This window comes from Brachypodium distachyon, chromosome 4 (assembly GCF_000005505.3).
Source record: "Brachypodium distachyon strain Bd21 chromosome 4, Brachypodium_distachyon_v3.0, whole genome shotgun sequence".
Taxonomy (NCBI): Eukaryota; Viridiplantae; Streptophyta; class Magnoliopsida; order Poales; family Poaceae; genus Brachypodium; species Brachypodium distachyon.
The window spans coordinates 36,728,519-36,744,577 of record NC_016134.3 but is presented as its reverse complement, the minus strand read 5'-3'; the positions used below and the strand labels follow the sequence as shown (position 1 = coordinate 36,744,577).

The following is a 16,059-nucleotide window of genomic DNA, read 5'->3' as shown; positions in this document are numbered from 1 at the left end:
CCGTGCGAGGCCAGCGTCCAGCGGCGGCGCTGCGTCTCTCGACCTCTGTTGTCTCGCTCGACTCTCCCAAACCATCACGCAGGTAAGTAAGTTCTTCAGTCATTACAGAAACTGTAAGCGCGAAAGTAAACCAAAACACTGCACACAGCAGCAGGCGACGGCTGTATCGATCCATTGGCTGGTATCACGCCTCATTACGTAAAGACACAAAGTGCCAGGTCAGTGGAAAGTTACATGGATCTATTTTAAAGGTTTCGCGAAAAGCGGTCGATGACAGCAACATATATATATATCTGGTCCAGCGACCCTGGACCCTTATATTATTACGACTTTTTTTGAGAAAAAAAAGAAAGAAAGTGGTAATAAGACCAACGAGAGCTACCAGGAGCCTAGGACAGGCCCAAGAAGCTAGCTGGTTCTGTTTCAGTTTCTTCAACTTTGGAGATGCTTCACTGTTAGAAGAACATTGCTATGCCTGGAATTAATCATCCAGGTTTTTGTTGGTTTTGCCGCTTCAGAACTAGCGGAACCTGCTGATGAAGCAAAAGAGTTATCATTTGACGACTTGTATAGAGTACCGTTAGCTAGCCGTTGTTACATCTTTGCAAAGGAAAATCGCCGAATCCCAGATTCCCAGTTACGATCGACAAGTACTATGTACTAGCAATACACATAGCGGACATGTGTAACCGCTCTCTGCCGCGCGCGAGCTCACGGTCGTCGGCAGCTCGACCTCGCCACAGCGTTCGGGGACGGCGCGGCGCCAGCCGCCGGCAGCCCGCGTTTAATTCAGGTACGGCAATTGCGCATTCTTCCGTGCCCGCGGCGGGGCCGGCCCTCATCAATGCCGCCGTGCGCGGCTGGGTACAGACCTGAGACACGCGCACGTGGTCATCCGATCCACTTGCTACATGATGAAGCACATATGCCCGGCCGGTTTTCTCCGGTGCGCCGTGTGGATCTTTTGGTAAGATCTCCTTTCGAGGGCTCGTTTGGTTCAAAGGAAACCAAACGTAGAAAAATAGCAAAATTTAGGATTGCTATGAGGTGGCACTTGCCATCCTAAGCAATCGGTCCAACTTCATCCCTATGAAAAAAGAGGTTGGACCTAATGTTCATTTTTCTCCAAAAATAAAGTAATTCCACGAGATTCCTAAGGAATCGACTTGCTTGTTTTCCGTGAAACGAATGCATCTACAGCAAAAAAATTTCAAGAATCCTGAATCCTTTGATTTTCCCGTGATTCCTATGAAACGAATGAGGCTTGAGTTCGTGATACCCAGCGTCTCGACCATGGACGATAGTGAATCATTGAGATGAATAAATTAGTACAATCGACGCCCGCGGATCAACGCGCATAAGATAGCATGGCATGAATGAATCCATATAATGCATGGACTGTGAGTTTTTTTTTAAAAAAAAGAGAGGCCTGTACTGAGAGTTATTCTCTCCGTTCCATAATTCTTGTCAAAATATTACATGTATTTAGACACTTTTTAGAAATAGATATGTCCATTTTTGAACAATTTTGAGACAAGAATTGTAAAACGGATAGAGCATATGCGTGTGATATAACTGACTGACCGTCAAGGGGAGCAGGAATATGCAGGGGCGTACTGCAGCACGTGCAGGTGAAAACAATCGGCCGGGATCGCCGGTCCTTTGCTTGCAGCAACGCGCGTCGGTTCGGCGCGCGCTGGGACGAGGATAACAAAACGGTCAACGGAAGCATCAAAGACTAGCTAGCCTTGTTCTGGATAAAACCGATTACAAGATTAGATATGTCATGTACTCATGTGATCGTGGTTAATTATTGGTGTCCCGGATCAGATACATGCATGACAGACAGATCTCAAGGAAAAGCTGGGATCTAGCTATATATGCATGCATGTGACCATCCAAGCATAAATTGGTCGAATCCCCCAGGTGGATCGCTAAGGGCATCTCCAAGGGATAACTCCCATTTATATTTCCCATTTGTTCATTTGAGTAATTTTTGAACAAATGGGGATGAGTAAAATACCAAGTTGTCCAAAGGAAACCCCCATTTGACAATTGTCTTTTTTATTTCTTTTGCATTTTAATTCTAGTTTGCAACTTCGAACATGATTTGCACACCATAATGTCATATGATTCTGCAGCCTATATATGCACCGTATATCTGCATCTCCAGCAACCTCTTTCAATCTGAAATTGTCAAGATTTTAAGCCACTATACAGTTTTTCTTGCTGGGAATTCATTTTGAAAGCCACAAGGGTACGGCTTGCCATTGTTCTGGAATGCATGCCAACATGTATTTCCGATTAAAAGGATTGAGATAAATACATGAACATACATCGCATGGCAACAAACCAAAGAAGCGGGCAAAGCAGCACTACAACATTCACAGAAAAATTATGAGCAGTAGTTCAAACATCAGTTCATGTTCATCACTGTATAAGAGCTGCCCTGTATAATGGATCAAGCCAAGGCAATGTGCGTGTGCAAAACACAACGGACTCACATGATACAACATTGCACCGGGAGGACTGCCTCTTGAAGAAGTTGCAGGCGACTGAGAGCATCCGGCTCTGATCTGGAACCATGGTTGGCGGAGCTCGGCCCCTTCCACACTAGCAGCAAATCAGTGACTGCATCCGCTCCCTCCCATGTGTCCCCACATCCCCTGCGGCAGAGGAATTGAGGCAGCCGGCGAGCGCAGTGGCGGGGCACCGAGGAAGGGAAGCGGACGACGGGGAGCTCGACCAGCGAGCGTGGCGGCGGGGCACAGAGGAAAGGGAGGTGGAGGAGGAGGGTCAGCAGCAGTGGGAGGGGATAAGGAGGGGGTGGCCGATCCAACGACGGGGGGAGATGAGGAGGGGGTGGCCGATCCAGCGACGGGGGGAGATGAGGGGGCGGCGGCGGCAGATCCGGTGACAAGAGGAGAGGAGGCGGCGGTGCGGAGCAGCAGGAGAGGAGGCGGCGGCACGGATTGAGCCAGAGAGAGAGGAAAGAAGAAAGAAGAGAGAAAATCTGGATGACAGGTGGAGCCGACAAGGAATGGAGGGTTCCTATTCTTTCCTCAAATTTGAGGAAGAAATGGGGGAGGTGGACAGAATTTGGACAATTGAGAGTTTCCATTGTGTTGTTGTTTTTTCATTTGGACCCTCGTATGTCCAGTTTTGGACAGATGGGGAAGATACTGGTTGTTCTCCTAACATTGCAACAGTTGTCTCGTTGATGCGACATGCACGTGTACGTGCTAGCTAGCTATAGCTTAATGTACAATCCATGTGTATTAGCTGGATCGATCGAGTTGCATGGCTTTTTAATTTAGGTCCGTCTATTGCCCACGGATCGATGAACTGAAACGTCAGCGTACGCACACAACCAGCAGCATAAATAAAAAGGTTAATCCAAAGGTTAATTACGAAGGAGCTGCTAGTGTGCTAGCTAGCTTAGCTAGCCCGGCCCGGTGGCACGTGCTACAGTGAGGTGGTTTATAGACAAGCACTTGAAGCATGTGGGGTGGCACCGTGGCAGTGGTACACTGGCTTCGCCCGCTTGGCTGCAGTGAGACCATTTTAGAGCAGGAATAATAAGCGCAGTCAGCCGGCTGCAAGGATACCACGTCATCAAAATTTCAACGGAAGAACGAGAAACGAGGAGAGAAAGGATGGAAAGGGCGACACCAGAGTCGCCTGGCTACAGCACGGGACCGAAAAGCATCAGCCCGCTTGCAGCCGGATGCTAGCGTTACTCCCGGCCGTTGCGTTCCCGTGTGTCACAATAACTATTTTTATATGCAATCACTAAATATTTAAATAGTCAGTACAGCCAGCTTAATAACCAACCTATTATACTGCACAGGGGCGGAGCTACGTTGTACTTGTGGTGTCAGTTGACACCAATGGGTTGCTGCAATCTCTTTGCAAATTAGTAAAACATATCATCCATTTATAAGAAATGACACCAATCAAATGAAGCTGACACCAGTGTTCCTCTGTGCTCCGCCCCTGATACTGCAGCAGGCTGTAAGATGACTTCAGAGACATGGCAAAGTAGTACAGCCCGCAGCCGGCTGTGCTATTAATCTTGCCCAGCTATTTCCTTGAACCAATATTACTTATCTTAAATTTATCTAAATACAGATACATCTATGTGTAAAATGCGTCATGTAATATTTCGACCATACATCCTTGGAATCGTGGACGGAGCTGCCAAACACGTGGATCCATCCATACATGCATAGACGTATGTATGCAGACACAAGTTAGTGACCTACGCGTAGTCTGTGAAATTATTTGGTCACTAGCTAACTGTTGAACGAACATGCATGTACGTGTATCACCCGATCAAAACGGCGCAATGTTGCGACTAGTCGACGGCCAATATTTCAAACGATTGTTTGTAAGATAGTAAGATAACAAGATTTCTTTATTACAAAACGATGCATGCTATGCTGTCAGTACTTTTGTCTATCGACGTCGATCTGCATGATTTTTTCTCCCCGTGGTGTGTGCATGTATATTTAGCTGTGTCAAATTGTCAATACATTCGGCGTGATCGTTTGGTGGAAACTGAACCCGGGTCTCGTGTTGGCAATAATACTCAGGATTGGCACGCCGTCAGCTGGATTTGGTTGTTAAGAACGACAAACTTGCAGAGTGGGCGTACAATGTGCCATGTTGGATCAGCTTAATTTGGCCAAGAGAGATGAGATAAGGGGACACAACGATACCTCTCTTTGTTTGGTGATTTGTAGAAGGCAGCTTCTATTTATAAGTCAACTAAGAAATAGTTGTATATTTTTAAACGACTTTGTTGTAGAGTAGTTGCCTGATTTAGTTACATATCGGTCGACTTGTTTGTCCGTTATTTTAATCAAACGGCTTCATTTGAGAGAAGAAGTGGAGATGACATTTCGATCTCAATCCAATGGTTCTAATGTGTCAACTTAAATTGAAACCTTTTGCTTAAAAATCAGACGACTGAGAAATAACCACACCCATTTTAAAAATTATGAGCAACTTGATTGAAAGAAATGTCCAACCACAAATAAAGTTTCAGATAATCTTTGGTGCAAGGCAAATCTGTTTGCAGAATTAACAATCTGATTACACATTTAGACTGATGTATGTGTGATCAGGCACGTGTATTATTTAGGCCCAGCCTGCGGTTGTTGGACTGTGAGTCTCTGATGCCTTTGGATTTTTTTTTAATAATTGAGTAAAATGCATCAGAGGTCCTAATTTTTTCGTAAAGGTCCTAAATTAGTCCTAGTTCTTTGAAACTGCACGTTTGAGTTCTAATTGTTTCATAAGTGATTCATCACAGGTCCTAACATGGTTCGAGCGCGTGTCTGCTGCCGACGTGACTACTTGGCCCACATGTCAGGTGACAAGGTGGACTCTTTTTTATAGAACCCTTGCCTCTTTCTTTCTTCTCTCCCGCCAGCTCTCTGCTCCCTCATTTCTTCCCACCCGAAGCCCTCTTCCCCTGTTCTTCTCCCACCCTGAGCCATGAGCTCCTGCGAGATTGCTGAGCCCGCTGCAACCCCTCCTCAAGCTCCGCATCATCTCCGCTCGCTATCTCCCTCCGCTTGGCCCCGCTGCACACTCGAAGCTGCCGCCACCCTCGACCGAGCCCGGCGCGACCCTGAGCAGCCCCGCCACGAAGACCACCACCGGCCACCGCCGCTTTGCCATCGTTGGGCCACTCCAGTGCGGGATCTCCCTCATCACTGCCTCCATCTGTCAGAGGAGGTCCCGAGCGGGGAACGGCGGCAGCGGCCGAGGCAAGGGAACAGCGCGGGGACAGCTCGGGACGATCAGGGCTTGGGGAAGACCACTAGAGGCTTCATGACATCTTCGCGGAGCAAAGAAAGGTGGCGGTGAAGTCCAGACCTTGCCGAAGGAGGAGATCGAGCAGCGGCGGCTCGACACCGGAGTCAAGGAAGACGACCACGATGGCAGCTATTCGCGGCTCTTGCTGACGATTCCTTAGGCTGGGAATCACACGGCGATGAGGCGGAGCTTGTGGGCAAGGTCTCGTGGCTCGGGGAAGTCGTTGGCCGCGGCGGTACAAGGTGGCGGCACGCAGACACACACTGGAAAGCGGCCATGCCGTTCGCGTTCCAGGCTGCAGAAAGCATGCTAGGAGTTGCGGCTTGCGGTTGTAAATGCGGCGCGACTAAGTGGTTGCGATGGCGAGGTTCACTGGCCTAGGATGAGCTCAACGATGTCACCAACAACGAGAGAAGGAGCAGCCAGAAAGAAGCTCGAGGGGGAACTCGGGAGAGAGCGCTTCGGGCAAGAAGGGAACCAGTGGGGAAGAGAAAGAGGAGAGGTGTGGGACAGAGAAGAGAAGGAGGAAGGTTTTTTTTTGCAAATGAGATTCCACCTTGTCACATGACATGTTGGCCCAAGTAGCCACGTCAGCAACAGACACGCATCTGAGCCACATTAGAACCTATGATGAACCACTTATGAAACAATTGGGACTTAAACGTGCAGTTTCAAAGAATTAGGACTAACTTGGAACCTTTACAAAAGAATTAGGACTTCTAATGCATTTTACTCTTTATAATTCTATAGAAAAAACTAAGAAAAAAAATCCCGTCCCTCAGTTTTTCGAAAGTACGCAAAACATCTCTCAACTTTTTCTTATGCTTTTAGCCTTTCAGATGTCGAAACTGAACACAAATGGTCCATTTACTTGCTGAAGCGGTTTTTTTTACGGCCAAGCACGATTCACTGCAATTCATTAAGTACAGGAAAAACTGTACATGTTTAACAGATTATGGCTAAAGCGGTTTCACGACACACATGTCACGTTTTTGCCCTTCCCCAGAGTTTATATATAAATTAGTTAAGCAAAATAGGAAACAATACTCTCAGTCAAATGTGATTAAATATCATGGTTCACGAGTAGGGAGCATTGGTTGGTATCTCTTGGATTGCCTCCGATCGACAGAGGAACATGCATGCGCGCCGAGCTGTCGATCGTCATGCGTGATGCATTTAACTTCAAAATATGTCATACTAGCGTGCACACAGTAGTCAATATATGCATGTTTAAGTTGCTCTTGAGTGCCGAGTTGCCAAAGAGTACTGTACTCTAGTATGCTGTACTGTAGACAAATTAATCAGCCCGAGGGTTTCTCCCTCCGGACTTCTCTGCACGTGGACGCATGGATACATGGGCAAGGCACTTGACATCTTCTATTTCCTTCGCCTAATTGTTGCTCCGAAAGAAACATATGTACAGTGGGAGGAGATGTTTGATATTTTAGAAGCTTTTTTCGTCAAAAAATTTTTTTTAGAAGTTTCGGACAGAGTATTGGAGAAGCATAAGAGCATCTCCAAGAGAAACCTTATCCGGTGTCCAATAGCTAAATATAAAGAATTTGGCCCAAAAATGCTCTTCAGCAGAAGCCCTATCTGGTTTCCCAACTCCAGCCGTCCCTCAAATTGGTTTCGGGGATGATATTTGGAAAATCTAGCGGAGAGAATAGAAAATTCGGGGAGAGAATTTGGGATAGGAAAGCACCTATAGGGATTTGAGAGATGAGATTTGGGAAAGCTCTTGAAGATGCTCTAAAAGCATGTGAAATGTGTTAATAGTGCGTGCTAAGTTTGAAAATGCGCATATAGGTTTAATTGTGCATTAAGTGATTCATCACTGGTCTTACCAGATCTGACCTCTAAATGTACATATGGATGTATATAATACATATGCGTAAAATTTCTTTAAGCATAATTTAACATGTAAGCTACGCAAAAAAGAGAGAGATGGATTTAAGTGCCTATTGCAAATTCATGCAAGTGTATGCATTTTTTTTCAGAAACTTCTAAATATGGTTTCTAAATAATAATAAAAATTCAGGTTCAATGGGGCCTGAGCTCCATAAGAGGTTTCTGCTGTATAACTTTGCTATGTTTTTTCATTAAAAAAATTGGGTTATCGCTTTGTCGGTCGATCTGGCATTTGCCACGGAAATGCTGGTGGCACATGTGGAACATCCAATTTTGGCATATTTAAAAAGCCAAAAACCATTTCATTTCATTTCATTTCTAAATAGAGTTAGCTCATTTTGTATCACCCATTTCATTTCATTTTGTCGAAATAAAATGAAATGAATATTTTAATAGGATTTTATTTGGTTTAATTTGAATTCCGGATAAAAAATCATGTTTGTCTGTCACATGAATTTGTAGAGAGACAATAAAGAGAAATGATGGTTTTTAGAGCGAATTGTGGTTAGTTATAGTGTGATTTAATGAAATTTCAGATTGAATTCTTATATCCAATTCCGCGCTAGGCAAACAAGTTGGTTTCTGGAATCCAAAATGCATTACAGAATTCTAGGCTCAAATAATGGGTGCCAAACGAGTTGATGTTTAGGGGATAACTCTATTCTGCACATAACTAAAGCACCTTGCATCTCTCATATTCAAGCTTTGTATGCAGATTCTCCTGACGGTTCCATGCCGAACGGAGCACACAACCGTCCTGATGTGATCTGCTACACAGATTCTTCTTACTCTCCCTCTCATGCTACAGGTCTCGGGGGTCCCATAGAAGTCAATCTGGCCAATTTCTCAACCTCAATAAAATTCAGGCTTCGGGCTTCAGGCTTCTACCACTACTGCCAACGATGTTGTCATGTCGCTCATGCAGAAGCGTAAGCTATCCTCCTTGCTACAAATTTGCTTCATTAGCTGCAGGTTAATTCATGCCTGGTTATCACACAACCATGCTGTGATCCAGGCAATCAACTCTGAAGACTCAACCATGATATCTCAAAAATGGGAACTGAGAACTAGTACAATTAGACTCGTCCTTCACAAAAGGGCGTCCATGCAGGGCAGAAGATCACAAGGCAAAAACATTCTAGAAAGAAAAAAAATCACAAGGCAAAAAATACATTTTCCGGCCGGACACCGAGGAGAACCAGACAGGCCGCCGGAGAGCAGGAAACTGATCGATCCTGGATCCATCCTCACGCACGGGTTTGTCTTGCAGAGATACCCCATGCCCTATGATCCTGGATCCAACGTTCGCTGATCATTCGATTCCACTTTCGGCGCACGTCCCGAAAACCGCTAGCGGCCGCCGGTGAAAGATCGGCCTGGGATCTCCGTGCGGGCGCGGCAGTTGTCAGATGGTATGGGTGCCCCGTCTAATCAGTGCGTCCAAGCTTTGGTCTGACAGTGGAGCATAGTTTGTCATCTCGCGCAAGAGATCTGGTCCCAGATGGTATCCGGCTACCCGAGCTTTTAGCAATTCATACAAATTTTCATCAGTGCCGCTAAATTTGGGCCAGCTAGGCTTACTGCAGAATTGCGCATTACAACTTACAAGCATCCTTGACATTCAACGAAGTATACAAAACTGTACCAAGTGTTTGAGCTATACAGAAATTATAACATGACAATCTGCATATGCCGTATATCGTTGTATTACACACGTACAATGCCAGCCAGCTGAAGGCCGTGCATTGACAGGGTTGTCTGCCTGCTGCAAGGTACATACCGCCAACTCAGCCCCGGTGGTGCCATACTTGAGATTGGATCAATTGTTCTGTTAGATTTTTGGTTAAATGCATGGTATAGCCTGACTAGAGTCCAAACACTTTGGCCAACTCCCCAATCTTGATCAGATAGTAGTTGGGCATGTCGGTGAGCATGCATGACCAACCCAACTCGGTCCAAATGCATCACCCTTAGGTGCTATAGGTACTTATTCCAATGTCTCCTTGCAATGGCGACCCCCACAGCACAGTCAATTGCATCCTGGAAGTGAGAACCGGTAAAATGTTTCTGATGCATGAGCCAACGTTAACTGAATGAAGACTAGATAGTATTACAGTTTCTACAGATATTTCTGCAGCTCTATCTCCGATGTGTGTAAAATGATGTCCAATGTAGTAACTGCATGAGTAAGCAAGCAATGGTCCCCAGTTTTTACACCACAGAGCTATGCAAAGGTATAGAAGTCCGTTGAATGGTTGCGAATTGACTATTATGAATTCAAGATACAGTAGTATTGCATACCTTCGGAAGCAGCATTCTGAACTTCAATAGACAGATAGTAATTAGAGTTCTAAAGGGATCTCAACCAATCAGAGATAGTTCTTGAGAGGACTCTAGTCTCATTGAGGGCTAATGATTTTAAACCCTGGGCAAGAGCATCCGCTGGAGTGTATTCTGAACCGACCTGCCATTTCACATCCTGTAGTATAGCTATAATTAGTGTCCGGCAGACATAAACAATAATGACATGTACATAAATGGTATTACATAGAAAAGGGCAAGTTGTCTTTTACATCCCAGTGATCCGAGAATACCAAATGGTTATATTCCCCGTTCATCTACAAATATCTTCTTGTGTTCTAGCGATAGCACCATGTAGGAACTATAGTTGGTGAATGGCCCCTAACAACATGAGCCTCATGCAGATATTACAGAGTTCTATATGACCGCATTCTGCACCATCATGAAATTTGCAGATGAAGAATATGAGATATGACCATCAGTACCTGTATACATGGAGTTAGATGTGTTCCCGACAGTATGACCTTTTTTATTTGTCCACCAATTGAGTCTACCCGGGGTCTCAAGATGTCCTCGATTATATCTGTATCGTCAATACCATCAATGCTAAATTTCACCTGCAGTATATAAATGGAACATTAATAAATACAAAATTAGAACAGAAGAGTTTGGCTAAGTGCAAGTTTTTCAACACTACCAATAATGTATTTGGTACACTGTAGGAGTTCTTGCAGAATTCACGGTTCTCAGGTGGTGTTGGTTTGAATTCAGACACACCTTCTGTAACCTGTAAATTACATAGGAAACATATATACGTTCACGATTAAAGAGGTATATATGTATGAAACATGTCGTAGAAGCACGTTTGGGTAGCGAAATAAAGGTTCATATAGTACCTGATTCATCACCGATGGTAACTGATCAACAAATTTGGTCATGGATACCATAGCTTCTTGGTCGTACTCCCGTATCAGACCTCCAGCTAAATCAAATAAGGCCTTCCATGCATCTCCTACAAAGTTATGACAACACATCTTACTATGAAAACAGTTCATGACAATTAGCATGCTCTTATATATTGTTCTAATCCTTCCAGCAATCAAATGATTTTGACACTACATGTTTCTAACATGTCAGGGAAATAACAGAAAATCTCGAAGCATAGCAACAAAACTGCAATAACATGAAGAACTGGAACTTTAGAAGCTACAAAAGACTAGTTAACAATTAGTTTATCATCAAGCTCAGTGAGCTTGTTATTTTACATCGTTTGATTGACATGGAGGGTTAGTGGCAAACCACAGTTTTTTTTCGTGAAACTTAAGTAATATAGCTCGCAAATGTTGTGAAACCTGATGCATCTCTTGCCACAGAATATACAGGTGACACCTCCATCATAGGCATTAGTTGACTAAAGAGTGGGCCTATCTGCATTAAAAAAAATGCTATCAAGGAGTGAATAATCAAACAACAACAAACAGAAGAGAGCACAAGGCAACAAACTAAGAATACTAGTGGAAATGCCGGCCCAAACACAAGATGGTCGTCACTTATATACACTATCTAAGGATTCTAATCTTCCTGGCCTAAAGCATATAAATCTAACACACTAAAAATCTGAAGGATGTGAGTACATGTATATAAATACACAAGGTGTGGCCTCGTACAATAGATGCAAAAGATACTTATTGATTGGGAAATCAAATCAGGTTGGGCTGACTCAGATTGGCCAAATCTCTTCCTGCTATTCCTCCTCTTATGGTTTTATAATATTGTAATTGTAATCTCCCTTTCCTCTTTGTCTTCCCTGACCATGAACTAATTGCAAGAACTAAATGAAACAAGATCAGAAACATGAGCATTTGGAAGAAACATCTGAACCATGAACGGAAAGTAACAAGATCTGTCATAGAAAAATGCAAGAACAAATATCTGGAAAGAACAAACAACCAAAACAGAATCTCAGAAAAAAGGAAAAAAAATCTCCATCGCCCTATGTCCTAATAGAGGCTGAGTTCATTGATTTGTTGAATCAAGGAATGAATCTGAATGAGGAGCTCACGAGAGGTGAAGCACAAGGCAGTGGATCGTTCTGTCCTCACTGACCCCACATCTCCTTGTCTCTGCCTGGATCTCGCCGGACTGCGCCTCGTTAGCTGAGGTGCTTCGCCTCTAGAGACAGGGCAATTGGGGCACACCGTGGTCGGGGAAGAGGGAATGGGGCATGGTCATGGAAGAGGGGCGACGCTCCGATTCTGCCGATCTCGCCACGGTGCACGCAGCCAACGCAAAGAAGGCCAAGGCCATGTGCGGCTGCAGCGAGCTCGCGAGGGCCGCCGCCGCTTCATGCGGCGCCTCTTCTGCTGTTGCTGCCTCGGCGGCCATGGTTGACTTTCGCGTGCGCGAGCGACTTCAGAGACACGTCGCCTCTCTCTCATCTCCACGGTTCGTCCACCTCATCTTCCCCGATGGACTGGCTCATCGACTCTCTCTCAGACCGTTTATTATCCATGGCGGCGGCGGCGCATCCAGTCTCCATGACGGCGTGCGTAGGGGAGGAGCGCGGCGGCGACGGGCCGTCCATAGATCTTTGCCGGCGGAGACGGCGCTCGCAGAGGAGGAGGGCGGCTGCGGCGTGCAGAACAAGACGCGAGGCTTGCGGCGGAGGGAGGAGAAGCAGCAGTCGGAGGAGGCGGCGAGCGCTGGTCAAGAAGACAAGAGAGAGGTTTTTTTTACACGAAGGGAGGGGGCGCGGTGGCATACTCATGTAAATTTAATGAAGTTGACGTACGGCGCCCGCGGCAATCACCACCAACTCCAATTTAATATATAGTAATAGATAACGTTTTCAGCAGACTCAGCACCAAGACCAGTTCTTAACATAAGTTTCTATGTCGAAAATGAATCATCAAGCAGCATTGCACATGTCCCTAAGATGACGTGCTAATATTCTAATACTTATAAGACCCAGTTTTTTTACGTGAGGGGGACTTACTGCATCTCCCATAGAAATTAAGGTACACGTGAGACTCGAACATATTGGGTGGGAGCAACATTGTGTGCACAGTGTTTGCTTTAATTGATAGCAACTTTACAAGTGTTAAATATGTTCTGGCAGAATGTTCTAGTCTCATATCTGAAACATAATAATTAATACTGTTTTTCTTAGCTTTTCACGCTCTGTACTTCAAAGCATGGAGCAGCAAGCTGTGTTAAGACACAAACTGCAAAGAACTCAGCTCATCCCCTCAACAGAAAACCTCGGTGCCCAACCAAACACAAGCCAACAGTGGCTGTAGTGCAATGACAGGAACACGTGTGTTTTGCACGACAAAAATTAGTCATGTGAAAGGATTGAGTGGGTTTGGAAGGAATTGCAGGTATTGTATTACATGCACACAGTTCAAATAAAGGCCAGCTGTGGTGGGGCTTATAGGCCTATAAGAATGTAAATTGTTTCCAAACACACTTCAGCATCAACTGTGAGTCAATTCACAAATGCCTGATCTGAACCATAATGAGCAAAAACCGCTCGATTCCAAAATTCTAAAATGGCAATGCAGGCAGGTCAAACTTTTGGATGTGTATTGAATCTGAGTTTTTTTAAAGATATTTGAATCTGCATTATGACCTTATAATTACCTCGAAAGACTAAGAAAACAAGTTACTAAAAACGCATTACTTCAAGTTGTTCTGCAGAAAAATATTTGTGTTGACCAGACTCAGTGTCCCACCTCGGCACCACCTTTGCTACTCCCTCCGTCCCATATTAAGTGACAAAATATTACATGTATCTAGACGCTTTTGGGTATATATACATTCATATTTGGGCAAATTTGAGTCACTTAATATGGGACGGAGGGAGTAGAATAGTTCAATGCAATGGATCAATTTATAGACATAGTGGCAACTGCTAGGCGCTTATTCATACAAAGACAGTTACCAATAGTCAAAACCCTGTTTTAATTTTTGTACAGGTACTAACAAGAAGACTTGAACCTCTCTACCAAATTATCTCATTAACCTTTTTTTGGCCCAGATATGTCTTGACCTATGTCTCAAATGGGACAAGCCTTAAGCTAACTCCGAGAGCTAAGCTACATATTTGTGCAAAGTAGTTGATTTTAAGTTACTGAACTTAAAATCAACTACTTTGCACAAATAGGACAAGCCGTAAGTAACTTCAAGAGTTTAGCTACATATTTGTGCATAGGTCCGAATGTACAAAGCACAGGACATCAGCTGGTAATTTGACCAAGTTGTAAAATGTAAAATATAACAACTTTTTTCTTGTAAGCCTATGCAAAAGCAAGCAAATAGACAAATGCATCGGATTGTCATACTTCAGTATAAAAATTACCAACAAATCAAATGCTCAGTCTGAAAACATGTGCTAAATGACCAAGACATTTTTTTCCCCTCTTAAATTGTGCTAAATTGGGATATATTTAACTTCCGCCCCATATTTCAGTTAGTTACAATAAGCCGTGGAAGAGAATAGCTACTTCCATTCAAACATAAGGTAACTACAATGCAAAAGCAAATAGACAAATGCATCGGATTGTCATACTTCAGTATAAAAATTACCAATAAATCAAACACCCGGTCTGAAAATATGTGCTAAATGACCAAGACTCTTTTTTAGTTTCCCTGTTAAATTGTGCTAAATTGGGATATACTTCACTTCAGCCCCATATTTCAGTTAGTTACAATAAGGCATGGAAGAGAATAGCTAGTCCCATTCCCAATAAGGTAACTACAATGCAATGTGCTAGAACGTAGATCAAATACCTGCTCAAAGTAAGGAACAGCTTCCGAAGCGGGTCTATTGTTGAATGAGACAATGGCATTAGCCTGAATGATCAGAATCCAATAATAAAAGGGAAGAATCAGAACAATAATCACTATTATCAAGAAAATATACAGAATTAAGAATTCAAACTTTTCTCCTCAATCCCCTGAATCATTAAAAATAACATAAATTTGTGGAGCCTCCACGATAAACCAAACACCAAGTGAACCTTTGGTATCTTCTCCGAGAAGTAGCTTCCCACCAACAGCTGAAGCAATGCACCATTGCTGCAATTCATTGGAGAATATACCGTCAATAAAACAACGCTTTAAATTTCCTCAGTGGCAAAGCATCGAACAAGTGGTGTGCGACACTGCATACTGACAGGTCTACCTGTGCCCGACCGAGTAGAGTGGAAGCTCCGCGATGTCCAGCGCGCTTAGCCCGGCCTCCGGCAGCCCCGACGCGAGAAGCGCGTCGTAGCAGCCGTGAAACCTATCGAAGACCTCCCGCGCGGCCGCCGCGTGGTCGAAGGTGACGTTGTATGGCACGGACACCACGAGGAAGCCCTCCTGCGCCAGGAGCTCCAGCAGGTAGCTGCAACCACGCGGCCCAACAGAAATCAAGACTGCCCGAACCAATCGTGTATTACTGCGACTTTTGGTGGATTCCACCTACCCGTAGGTGGCCTCGGGGACGGCGCCGATGAAGGCGCCGCCGAGGAACTTGACGACGGCGAGCGGGCGGCGGCCGCGCGGGGGTGGGAAGAGGAGGCAGGACTGCTTCCGCAGGTACGTCCTCGCTCGGGCGGGTGCCGGTCTTGGGGCGGCGAGTGCGGACAGGAGGCCGTCGGGGCCAAGCGACGCGCGGCAGGAGAGGCTCCTTGCTGCCTCTGTGCGACGGTGACGGCAAGGTACGTGCAGTGGAGATGCGACGGCTGGGGAGGAGAGGAGGTGAGTTGCAGACGTTGCCGCCGCCATCGAAGCCATGGAAGCCATGGAGCGCGAGAGGCGGAGCGCAGTGATGAGGTGCTCGGGGGAGTGGGAACCAACGACGGCTGGTGGTTTCGCCACGAGACCGCCGGCGCAGCCGGTAGTTTTTGCTGTGAAAAGAAGAATTTTTTATAAAATATTTTTATTTCGTTAATCTAACTACTTTATGATTTCTTCGGGCTGCACCGTCCTGGGGTGCGCAACCAGTCCTGGGCTCTATTATCCTTTGTTCATCTT

The 16,059-nt window shown here is 45.1% G+C and overlaps 1 protein-coding gene across 3 annotated transcripts; it reads right to left on the bottom strand.

The window, feature by feature from the left end:
• Nucleotides 1–9,268: 9,268 nt before the first annotated feature.
• On the bottom strand, nucleotides 9,269–15,953 carry LOC100826183. 3 transcript variants are annotated; one of them, XR_002960318.1, is made up of 11 exons: nucleotides 15,509–15,953; nucleotides 15,224–15,427; nucleotides 15,060–15,117; nucleotides 14,830–14,892; nucleotides 11,391–11,466; nucleotides 10,935–11,050; nucleotides 10,736–10,825; nucleotides 10,524–10,655; nucleotides 10,039–10,216; nucleotides 9,852–9,961; nucleotides 9,269–9,777 (listed from the first exon to the last, which is right to left on the bottom strand). XR_002960318.1 is itself a non-coding variant. In XM_003578116.3 (10 exons), the coding sequence occupies exons 1-9, from the start codon at nucleotides 15,826–15,828 to the stop codon at nucleotides 10,088–10,090; spliced, it is 1,188 nt and encodes a 395-aa protein (XP_003578164.2). In that variant the 5' UTR covers nucleotides 15,829–15,952; the 3' UTR covers nucleotides 9,269–9,777; nucleotides 10,039–10,087. The 3 variants fall into 3 exon arrangements, 1 of the variants encoding a protein (XP_003578164.2); XR_002960317.1 differs by having other exon boundaries at nucleotides 9,852–9,915; XM_003578116.3 differs by lacking the exon at nucleotides 9,852–9,961 and having other exon boundaries at nucleotides 15,509–15,952.
• Between the last annotated feature and the right edge of the window lie 106 nt (nucleotides 15,954–16,059).

Bases quoted from the DNA above. Each gene is read 5' to 3' on its own strand.
- LOC100826183 (XM_003578116.3), bottom strand. From the start codon at position 15,828: ATGGCTTCCATGGCTTCGATGGCGGCGGCAACGTCTGCAACTCACCTC. The intron at 14,893-15,059 runs GTTCACTTGGTG...CTGATCATTCAG, and splicing joins TCTCGGAGAAGATACCAAAG to GCTAATGCCATTGTCTCATT. The intron at 11,051-11,390 runs GTTTCACAACAT...ATAACTTTGTAG, and splicing joins TGTGGCAAGAGATGCATCAG to GAGATGCATGGAAGGCCTTA.